General features: G+C 39.2%; 1 protein-coding gene across 2 annotated transcripts in view; it reads left to right on the top strand.

The window, feature by feature from the left end:
* LOC309497025 (uncharacterized protein) overlaps positions 1 to 12,555 on the top strand; it is a 73,451-nt gene that overhangs the window by 18,741 nt on the left and 42,155 nt on the right. The window contains exon 3 of one of the 2 annotated variants that reach the window (XM_082167279.1): positions 9,626 to 12,551. The exons of the other annotated variant lie outside the window; for it this stretch is intronic. Within the exon in view, the coding sequence (XP_082023405.1) occupies positions 9,626 to 10,656 (1,031 nt within the window). The 3' untranslated portion in view covers positions 10,657 to 12,551. Of the gene's footprint in view, positions 1 to 9,625; positions 12,552 to 12,555 lie in introns of those variants that run through there. 2 annotated transcript variants of the gene reach the window in all.

Genomic DNA, 12,555 nt, shown 5'->3' with positions numbered 1-12,555 from the left:
TAGCAAAACTTGGCCACTAAATATTTAATTTTCAATTATTTTAATTATCACAATTAAAGTTTTAATTTTATTAAATTGAACAAGCGCAACAATCAGCATTTAATCAAATATTCTAAAAGATGTATTATTAATAATAATGTTATTTCAACATAATATTTCGTTTTTTCGACATAATATGTGTGCGTGCAACAAGCAAGATGTGTATTTGTAAATCCGGTGATGCGTGCATTGATTTTTATCAATAAACTAGTGTTTTCTGACAGTGTCGACTGCAAAGATGAAGTTGACGATCGCCATATTTGTAGTGAACGCACCTAGAGAGAAATGCACATAAAGACATAATCAGAGAGTAGCCTTTTTCTTTTCGTTTTGAATTATTTCGTTTGAAGACATTTCAAGCTTGATGTATTTATCATGTCTGTGTGTGAGGCATACGCTGAGTTTCGTTAAGTTAGGAGGATGAGATGCGCTCCAGCTGACGTGCAATGCAAGTGACCGCGCGGGCGCCTCCATGATTAGTGTCTGTTATATTTGCTTCTCTTACTTATTAAATCCAGCAATTGGTTGATGAAAAATTGATTAAAATGAAGATACAATTTATAGAAAACGAAATTCACTTTAAAGAAAGGTTTTCTACTAAACAAAACTTAATGAAGTGGTCAAAATCATGTCTGACCCACTCCATATCCATCTCTCGATATAATGCATCCTATCTTACTCGTGCTGTTCAATTTTCATATTCAACATAGATGGAAAAAAATAACATTATAATATTTTAACAAATATGATACTAAATGAGATTATTTAATGGCTACAACAGTATAGTAGGCCTATAGACTCTATTTGTACAAATTGCTGCACATTAATTTAATTAAATGAAACCTTGTAACGAATTCACACTGTAGGGTAGACTGTGTACAGTTGAGACACCTTAAATAACTTGCGTTCGCAGCAAGCACAAGTTGTGATTTTTGCTGTGCACTTGCATATTAGTGTCAGCTGGGAAGGAAATATAGAGACCAGACCTCTTGGAACTTTAATTGAATACATAGTGTTGGTAAAGCATACTGAAATTACATCCGTACAAATGTATTAGGCCCTACTGAAAATAAATGTATCGAATTTAAGCAAAGTAGCCTAAATGTTAAGACTGTAAGCCCTTTGCTTTTTTACGTAGCCTATAAAGGACTCTTATAGCCGACTTTGTGTTAATTTAATTTGTAGAGGATTTTTTTAACTCAAACATTAACACTGAAATAAATTAAACCAAATTATTGTAAATTGTTTGGCACACCACGACGAGTGGCGCTATGCATTGTTCTAAAGCCAGGTTTTATTCTGGCATGTTGAATTAGTGTTCGACAAACGCGGCGGCGCGTTCATTTGAATGAAGAGCGCTTCTCGCTCGTGTGAGCGAACACACACTGGAACGTTAGGCCATGTCGCAACGAGTGAATCGTGGCCGAGTGGTTGAACTTACGTTACGATCATTTAGATGACACGGGTTCGAATCCCGAACTAACTTGGACTACTGATATTTTTATATTAGCCTATTAATGCATTTTATAGTCTATTGTTGATGCAGAGAGATTTGTCTAGTTCTAAAACACACACACACACACACATATATATATATATATATATGACGTTTAAACGACAAACAATAAAATCAGAACCAGTATTCTGTTGCGTTCATGGTTCCAGTGGCAGTAATGCATCCACGGCTTTTCAAAATGTCACAAAGCGTTTTGAGATTGTTTTGAATGAAATATTGAAGTTAATAATTAAGTGTTTTGGCACACCACGACGAGTGGCAAACTCTTTGTTTTGTTTTTAGTGCAGCAGATTAATGGCATATTTCAAGAGAATCGTTCAAATTGGTATAAAAGCATGAAATTTGGCACAGATACTCTCTAAGGGTCACTTTTTGGGAAAAAGGCGTTGGCCACCCAAAAATTCAAAATGGCGGCCATTTTTTCAAGATGGCCGCTATTTCTGTCAAATTCTCATTATGTCAATTGTTCAAACAGTGATGTAGGCATAACATTTTGTGAAAATACTCTCTTCAGAATGTTTTTTTGGAAAACGGTGCTTGTCCCTCAAAAATTCAAGATGGCTACCATTTTTCAAGATGGCCGCCATTTCTCTTGAATCCTTACATCTTTTTTTCAAATGGTGATGCTATCATGAAATTTGGTACAAATATTCTTCAAGGAACATTATCATGGAAAAAGGTGTGTGCCGCTCAAATTCAAGATGGCGACCATTTTCAAGATGGCCACCATTTCTGTCAGAGCTCAATTTAATGTGTTAAGGAAGGTTTTGTTTAATAGAGTGAACGTCATTACACAACCAGGGAACACTGGTGACTTCACTGCTGTGGAACTCAGCATGGGGTTCAGTGTCAGCTGATCTAGTTTTACTTACACTGTAGTTCTTGACTAGTAGTAATAGTATAGCTAAGTTTAGTGTCCCAAATGCTGCCTAACAGTCCCTCATCAATTAGCTAGTAATAGACGTAGTTAGATAGCTGCATTTGAATTGACAAGTTGTGCCAGCGCGGGAGAGCCGAGCCCAGGGTAAGCGGGGCAATATATGACTTGTTCATGTATGCTTACCTGGAAGGTGTACAGATCACACAGGACTTAAATGGCACTGGATGAATGATCGGGCTAGGTGTAGGTGACCCGTACCTAGTTGTATCCCACATAGATATCCATATAAAGGCTAGATGTCTTAAGGCGGAGTCACTTCCGGCATCACCGGTGGCCATCTTACCACAGGGAAGCTGTGCATTAAGGTGAGTGATCAGCACGCACACAAATCCTCTTATCTCACTGAAATCTTGACGGATTTACAAACGATTTGGTTTCTTACAAACGTTATTAAAGTGGCTATAATTCTTTCATATGGAAGTCCATTGTTATAATTATTCATATGTATGCAGTATCATAATTACATCTCTGACGTTTATAACAAACCAAACCGTTTGAAAATCGGTAGAAAATTGAGCAAGTTATGGTTATTTAAAAGTACATGCACCATGTTACGAGTGAGCGAGCACCCTGTGGTAAGATGGCCGCCACGTGCGGACGTCGACCTCCATTGGCCAGCAGTGCGCACGAGACATCTAGCCTTTATTATATGATATCTATGGTATCCCATACCTGAATGTGTACTATGTCTATGATTGAGGTGGTAAAAGGATAACCCCTCGGCCTTAATCAGACAACAAACCCCCAAAATGGTAAATGAAAATCCCATGTCAGCCAAGAGTCCAACTGATTGGATGAAATGTTGTCTTTGTCAGACAGACACAAAGGAAACCCTCCAATCACCACCTACTCAATGTTTCTCAACATGATGGCTATAAAATGATTGCCACCAACATTCCACTCTTTCACAAGATGAACAAAATGACAATGACCCTGGACCTGGAACGACTGGATGAAGGTGGGGGTATAGAAGCTACTTTGAGAAGGAACCAAGCGAAGTATCACCACAATTGTCGACTTCGGTTCAACAACACAAAGTTACTTCGTGCCCAGAAGCAACAATCCGATGCTCAATGTAGTGAGACAGATGAAGGCCAAACAAAGCATCGCAGAACCATGATGCAGAAAAGTCTAGATGATCAGGTTTGCTTTCTTTGTGATAACATATCTCCTGAATCTGACCTACGTCAGGTAATGACACTGCAACTGAATGACAGACTACATGAATGTGCACAAACACGGAATGATGCTAAATTGTTTCAACTAAGTGGTGCTGATGCCATTGCACAGGAGCTGAAATACCATCATTTGTGTCTCATTCATCTTTACAACAGATAGAAACTCCACCTCAGAAGGCTTGAGAAAGAGTCACAGAGTGAAACGATTCAACCAGCCATATTTCCTATGGCTCTTTCTGAACTGGTCGCCTATATTGTTGAAACCAGTCTCAATTCTGATGGTCCTTCCGCCTTCCATCTCACAGATACAGTGGGGAGAACAAGTATTTGATACACTGCTGATTTTGCAGGTTTTCCCACTTACAAAGCATGTAAAAGTCTGTCATTTTTATCATAGGTACTCTTCAACTGTGAGTGACGGAATCTAAAAAAAAAAAATCCAGAAAATCACATTGTATGATTTTTAAGTAATTAATTTGCATTTTATTGCAAGACATAAGTATTTGATACATCAGAAAAGCAGAACTTAATATTTGGTACAGAAACCTTTGTTTGCAATTATAGAGAACCTACGTTTCCTGTAGTTCTTGACCAGGTTTGCACACACTGCAGCAGGGATTTTGGCACACTCCTCCATACAGACCTTCTCCAGATCTTTCAGGTTTCGGGGGTGTCGCTGGGCAATACGGACTTTCAGCTCCCTCCAAAGATTTTCTATTGGGTTCAGGTCTGGAGACTGGCTAGGCCACTCCAGGACCTTGAGATGCTTCTTACGAAGCCACTCCTTAGTTGCCCTGGCTGTGTGTTTCGGGTCGTTGTCATGCTGGAAGACCCAGCCACGACCCATCTTCAATGCTCTTACTGAGGGAAGGAGGTTGTTGGCCAAGATCTCGCGATACATGGCCCCATCCATCCTCCCCTCAATGCGGTGCAGTCGTCCTGTACCCTTTACAGAAAAGCAAGCCCAAAGAATGATGTTTCCACCTCCATGCTTCACGGTTGGGATGGTGTTCTTGGGGTTGTACTCATCCTTCTTCTTCCTCCAAACACGGCGAGTGGAGTTAAGACCAAAAAGCTCTATTTTTGTCTCATCAGACCACATGACCTTCTCCCATTCCTCCTCTGGGTCATCCAGATGGTCATTGGCAAACTTCAGACGGGCCTGAACATGCACTGGCTTGAGCAGAGGGACATTGCATGCGCTGCAGGATTTTAATCCATGACAGCGTAGTGTGTTACTAAAGGTTTTCTTTGAGACTGGGGTCCCAGCTCTCTTCAGGTCATTGACCAGGTCCTGCCGTGTAGTTCTGGGTTGATCCCTCACCTTCCTCATGATCATTGATGCCCCACGAGGTGAGATCTTGCATGGTGCCCCAGACCGAGGGAGATTGACCGTCATCTTGAACTTCTTCCATTTTTTAATAATTGCGCCAACAGTTGTTGCCTTCTCACCAAGCTGCTTGCCTATTGTCCTGTAGCCCATCCCAGCCTTGTGCAGGTCTACAATTGTATCCCTGATGTCCTTAGCTCTCTGGTTTTGGCCATTGTGGAGAGGTTGGAGTCTGTTTGATTGAGTGTGTGGACAGGTCTTTTATAGAGGTAACAAGTTCAAACAGATGCAGTTAATACAGGTAATGAGTGGAGAACAGGAGGGCTTCTTAAAGAAAAACTAACAGGTCTGTAAGAGCCGAAATTCTTACTGGTTGGTAGGTGATCAAATACTTATGTCATGCAATACAATTCTAATTAATTATTTAAAAATCATACATTGTGATTTTCTGGATTTTTGTTTTAGATTCCATCTCTCACAGTTGAAATGTACCTATGATAAAAATTACAGACCTCTACATGCTTTGTAAGTAGGAAAACCTTCAAAATCAGCAGTGTATCAAATACTTGTTCTCCCCACTGTATGTGCAACCTGTACCAGCAGCGTATCCTTTTTTAACAGTGGCACTTCCTCTCTGTGGACTACACCTTGCCGTGGTGGAGAGGCTTGTGTGCTCCAATGAACCTGAGACCTATGCCGGCGGGGATTTTATATCCCTGGCAAGTTTAACTAAGCTGGACAGGTCAAAGGAGAGGAGGCAGACAAAGCAGACATTATGACTATTTGACAGAAATGGTGGCCATCTTGAAAATGGTGGCCATCCTGAATTTTTGAGTGGCACATACCTTTTTCCAAAAGAGTGTTCCTTGAAGAGTATTTCTGCCTAATTTTATGCTTGCATCACCATTTGAACACTTAAAATAATTAATATTCGACAGGAACGGTGGCCATCTTTAAAAATGCCATCTATAATTTGAACTGAACTGCCATCTTGAATTTTTGAGGGACAAGCATCTTTTTCTATTAACTTTTCTATTAACTTTCATCTTTTTTTATGTCCATTAGAGAGTATTTGTATCAAAGTTTATGCTTGGATCACTGTTTGAATAATTTATATATTAAGCATTGAATAGCAATGGCGGCCATTTTGAAAAGTGGCCGCCATATTGAATTTTTGAGTGGCCAACGCCTTTTTCCAAAATAGTGGCCCTTAGAGAGTATCTGTGCCAAATTTCATGCTTCTATACCAAAGTGAACGATTTTTTTACTAATCTGCTGCACTATTTGCAAACTCAGATAGCCTGTGGGGGGTTTGGAGAAGGCAATAGTTGCTTTATCGTGGGGGTGCAGGACAGAGGTGTTAATGTTCCGTCTTTCATATGGAGAGTGTCGGAGCCAGCCTGATGAGCAGGCAAAGGCAAAATTCTTTTAAGGATTAATCTCAAAATCTCCAAAAGTCCATAGCCTATGTACAGTAGGCCCTATATCTTATTACATTATATATTGTAGTTTTATTGATTGTATTTAAAGGTTTTCTACACACAATTTCAATTTAGCAGATACAGAGCTCTTTAATTCGCGACCCACCTCGTTTTATTGTAAGGTGAATTCAGCAAGGCATGTTGTATCTTTGATGGAACAAAAGCTATTTGTTACAGTTTTTTCTTTCGTGATTTGTGTGGATGACACACAGCGACATATACAGTATTATCAGCTGTATGGTGTTTTTTTTACGCTGAAATGCTTAATTTCGAGAAAGACCCGCGCGCAGTGAGGGAGACCAAACTTACTAAAAAAATATCCAGCGCGAGAGAGGCAAAGAAAAACGCCGGTTCTTGATTTATGTTGCTTTGAACTTTTTTCGTTTTGTACCGTTTTAATTTAGCTGCAATTTCTTTGACAATAGAAATGTAAAATGTTGCAAGAATAAGAGTCTGTGTTTCTTATTTTGCATCACAAAGGGAATAAACTCTATCGATGCAACCCTGTTTAAATAAAAAAACTGTCCCGACACTTTATTCATACCTTGAAATGTGCGATGGGTTTTCAAACTTAATTAATTTTCTTTTTCTTTTACATTTTCATTGTTTATTTTTTAATTGAAAGCAATACTGTATTGAAAGTATTTTTCTGATTTGTTCGATCTGTTTTGAAAAATGTCTTCAGTTGCTATGGCCGGGTATAACTGTCAGTCATCTCAATCTCGTGAATGATTCACACACACACAAAAAATAATAATTTAGCATATTAAAGACGAGCTTCATCATCTTCATTTTCTGGTGCAATCGGCTGACAGTCTTCCTACAGATGTGTCGTCTTTGCAGCGGCTCAATTGGAATGTAGCAAATTTATGTTGTAATGTACAATTGATAATTAAACAAGATGATTGACTTTAATAAACAGATGCATATTTAAGCATCAAGAACGGAAAAACATAAACACTGTCGGCTACACTGAGATTCGATCTCAGATCGTTTGAAGCTTCGAGAGGCTATTCTTAATGCATTGACCACAGAGCTATCGTCTGAGCTATCGTTCCCTAAAAGTCTGTTTTATTCTCTGCTTTGTTTGTTTATATTTTTACATATTCAATCAGTCTCATTTTTGTTCAAATAATGAAAAAAGTGTTTGTTTGTTTTTTTACAAGATCTTGCGCTATGTTTTTATTTTTTTTTATTTTTTTTTAAATAAACAGATAGGAAACTTACCTTTAAAAATGCCGCAGTTGCTGCTGTTTTGCCCTGTCACTTGCGCCACGTATAGCCATTTCGCGAACGACTTTGAAATTCGACTGGTTTATTTTTGCTGCGGCAGCAATAGGCATTGTGGTTGATTATTTATTAAAGAATTCAATTGATAATCATAACATGTAAGCCTATTTAATTCTGAATATAACAAAGAATGCTTAAACCGACTAACATCGGTTAGTAACTGAAAGTCCTGAAAATGTTTTAATTTTACGGTAAATTATTTTAATTTATTTCACTGTTATGTTTCAGTTAATAAATCTACAAACACATTAAAATAACACGAAGTAAATGACAAGTAACCTATTGACATAGCCTTTCTAAATTATAGAAAAACTGGGCACACAATGTTAACGTGTGTCTACTTTGTTTAAATTTTATGAATTTGATTCGTTTAACCACAATATTTATCTTGAATTTATCTGTGACCTCAGCTCAGATTACTGCCGCGACAGATTACGTCATAAAGAGAATAAACTGACACTTTTCAAAGTCTGTGATTACAGCGCCACTCAGCGGTAAAAGGCAGCAAATACACATCCCATTTTTGCCGCCGCGGGAACGGCGGCGGTAAAAGTCTCATTCTGGTTGTCCACCATCTGTATACACTCTGCTTGAAGCATTCATTCTGTCCGACCGGACGAAGCCTGTATCGTCTGGCGACTTCGCGTCTGTTACCGCCTTGTAACCCACCTGTACTGGAGAAGTGCCCATCCCTCTGCAACGAACGTGAAGACTGCATACTCTGTCTGAAACATCCAGTCCGCCTGTCTCTGGAGAAGCCCTGTTCGGTCGTCGACTGCGAGTCTGTGGCATACCGGCGGCCCACCTGTGTGGTGAGCAGTGGCCGTCCTCCTTCAACGAACGTGAGACCTGCACCCTTCGTTTGCAGCCTGTTCATTCTGTCTGTCTCGGAAGAAGCTCCATACAGCCCGTTGACTTCGAGTCTGTTACCACCTTGTAACCCACCTGTACTGGAGAAGTGCCTGCCCCCCCTCTGTGAGCGAGCGTGGGAACAGTGTGCCGTGTTGGAGTCGCCATTCAGTGTGTTCTCCCCCTATTTACTCACCGGCTTGCCGTGTACCTGCTTAAAGTCCTGCTCTGGTGTCACAAGGAAAGTAGAAGAGTCTGACCACACCTCTCTCAAGGAAGACTCCCCTGGCCACCCTACCTTAAGACCGTGTACCTGCCGTATACGTACCTGACTGACATCCATCCGCCACAAATTCCGCACCTGTGAAAGAAGGAAGGAAGGCCGGAATTACCTACTTACCAGAGGAGACGTACCGGACTGCTCACTTGCCAACCGCATTCCCACCTGCGAAAGACCTACTTGACCACTCACCTGTTCGCCGTCCATCCACTGCAGGGTTCGCACTGAGGAAGAGGGGGGGAGAGACCCCGGCCGCTGCATCGTTCACCTTCGATCCCTGAGGGCAACAAGGAAGAAGATTTTAGATTAGGATTTCCAATTTGCTTTTACTTCGAAATAAAACTTGTTAAATTTATTCTCTGTCTCCGACTCCTCCCTCTGACACGCTCCTCGAGGTGGTCCTGGTTCAGGGGTGGGCGCAGTCTAGCTTGGCCCATCCCGACCTGTGATATAAACAAACACTGTTTCCTAGTACAACTGCACTTAAATCAAATTAGAAAAAGATACAAAAACACTTAAAGTTACTGTCGCCTCCTGTTGCTTGACTGCTTCTTTCAGAGAAAAAACATTTTGACAAGACATACACAATTTACATTTGTTTAGTGGGTGTAGTATTTAGCATTCTTGTTGGATTTGATGTTTTACATGTCTAAATGTTTTAATGTCTGTTGCTTTGTGCCAATAAACTTGTGTTAACTTGTTTTTGTTTCTTTTCACCCTAGACTTGATGGAGCTGAAAGAGGAGAGTCAAGAACTAAAAATAGAAGAGAAAAATCAGTATGAGAAATGTCATGATTTCATGAATGGAGAAAAATCTTTTAGTTACTCACAGACTCAAAAAACTGAAACTAGAAACCTTAAAGTCCAGATTAGAGTTCACACTGGAGAGAGTCCTTTGACCTGCCCTCAGTGTGGAAAGAGTTTCAGTCGAAAAGACAGCCTTAAAGCCCACTTGAATGTCCATACTGGAGAGAAACCGTTCATATGCCCTCAGTGTGGAAAGAGATTTACACATAAACAAATCCTTGATGCTCACTTGAGAGTTCACACTGGAGAGAAGCCTCACACCTGCCAACAGTGTGGAAAGAGCTTCTCGCTACAAGGAAATCTTACAACTCACATGAGAATTCACACTGGAGAGAAGCCTTTCATATGCCATCAGTGTGGAAAGAGTTTTAAACAGAAAAGAGACCTTAATGCCCACATGACACATCACACTGGAGAGAAGCCTTTCACCTGCAAACTGTGTGGGAAAAGCTTTACAGTAAAAGGAAATCTTAAGACTCACATGACAATTCACACCGGAGAGAAGCCATTCATATGCCCTCAGTGTGGAAAGAGTTTCAGATATAATGAAAGCTTTAATCATCATATGAGGATTCACTCAGGAGGGAACTGTTTTACATGTCATAAGTGTGAAAGGAGTTTCACAGACATGAATCAACTTGAGAAACATGTAAAAATTCACACCGTAGTGAAGCCTTACATATGCCATCAGTGTGGACAGAGTTTCACAAACAGAGCAAACCTTGAGAATCACATGAGAATTCACACTGGAGAAAAGCCTTTCACTTGCCCTCAGTGTGGAAGGAGCTTCACGATTAAAGGAAATCTTAAGGTTCACATGAGAGCTCACACTGGAGAGAAGCCTTACAAGTGTCTTCAGTGTGAGAAGAGTTTCACGTATCACACAGAGCTGAAACGGCATTTGCAAACTCATTCTGAAAAGAAAATGCCGTTTTCCTCAGTGTGACAAAGTTTCGAAAAAGGAGCAATTTTAGCAATCATCTGTGCATAGACGTCAGTGTAATAAAAACATCACAATTACAAATACATATGAAAAGTCATGTAAATGTGAGACCCAGTTTATTTTCCTTGTTAAAGAGTCCCCTCACAAAAAACTGTGTATTAGTATATATTAGTATATAAAGTATATAATAAAGTATACTTTCAGTCTAGTTTTAATGTTCTCCTCAGAAATATACTTAATGAAAAAAATAAATAAAAATACATTAAGTATACCTGACTTCTATTTAGTCTATACTTGTTCTCAATATTTTGATATACTGAAAGTGTAATTAAAAGTCTAATTCTTGGCTTGTAGTTGTGTTTACTCTTTTGATTTAGTAGCATTTAAATTTTTAATTTTTCACATAGTTTTACATGCTCTCATAAACTTACATTGTTTGAAAATATTGATTTATAAAGAAAACATATGATCTTAATTCTGAGTATGAGCATTTTTGTGTAGTCCACTTGTAGGGTATATAGAATATATGGAAGTGAGCATCCCTATCCCCTACTCAAGGGCAGAGCCTTGAAGTGGGGACTTTGAAGGGAGCAGGGCACTGGCGTGCCATTATGTAGCTGTTTGGAACGCACTTGGCGAAGGTTCCCATGACAAGGCAGCACGGTGTCCATCAGCTGATTAGCTGTTCTTACCACAGAAATGTCTTATTATTGCTGTTAACATAACAGTTGCAAATAAATATACATTTTATATTAATATGTTTTTAAAATATGTGTGTGTGTGTGTGAGAGAATTTCTTTGCTCTCAACTTTAAAACTTGACGTCTCATTTTTGGACCATGCATTACTTAACACATTTCTTACCTATGAAACTTATTTAAACATGACAAAAATCTGTGAAATATATCACAAACAAAAACACACAACTTGAATTGCTCTGTTTGTAAGTCAACTCGAACGTAAGACTTGCAATAAAACAACAACACACACACCCCTGGTGTAAGGGTTGCTCTGTAATGGAGGCACGAAGACGATGACGAAGGTAAATACGAAGAAGATAATTTATTAAACCATTAGGATAGGTACAGACAACAACTTAATACATTCAAGACCAGACAACAAATGACAGGACAAGCAGGAACTTAAATTCACAGATGATGACTAGATATTCATACAACAAAATATTCTGTAGCCATAACAGTTTAAAATGATTTTAAAAAAAACACTGGCACAAAAAACACTAACATTTTCTTATTTCTTAGGCTCCAGTGACTTGACTATTCTTGTGTAGGACTGCCCATGTGTAACTTCTTTCCGTTAAGTTATGTGCACGTCTTGGACACACCTAGACAAAACAAGAACTAGGCCTTGGACGCTTATACATTGGCAAGCAAACAGGAACTCAAGACACACACATCCATATGAACATCTGACCTTTCTTGTCATTATATTTCTTAATATGCCATATATGGTAGAGGTTGATCTTTGAGTTCTATGATTTGGATGTACTGGATTTTGTGAATGATTCTGCTTTATCTTGTGTGTAAATATGACCCTTTGTAAAGGAGTTTTGACTAATGTGCTGATTAGGTGATTGTGCTCGCCCCAGGGTGTCAATCAAAACACATCACAAGATTCAGAATCTTCTCATCTTTACTTTGTACTAGTGTATATATGTGTGGTCTGAAATAAACAAATGAATAACATTACAATAAGTAATTACAGTATTCATATACATAATAATATACATGTCATTCTACATCCAACACAATTATCAGGGTTTGTACTGCACTACCGAAATTAGCCGCTAGATGTCGCATGAAGCTAATATAATGACGATCGCGAATTCTCCGTGTCTCTAAGAAAACACTGAGTTATCATCATATATCGGCAGGGTTATGGA

Source organism: Leuciscus leuciscus (genome assembly GCF_965113295.1).
Source record: "Leuciscus leuciscus genome assembly, chromosome: 4".
In the NCBI taxonomy this organism is placed as follows: domain Eukaryota; kingdom Metazoa; phylum Chordata; class Actinopteri; order Cypriniformes; family Leuciscidae; genus Leuciscus; species Leuciscus leuciscus.
Note: the sequence above shows the minus strand (reverse complement) of the source record. Positions and strands in the feature narration are given on the sequence as shown.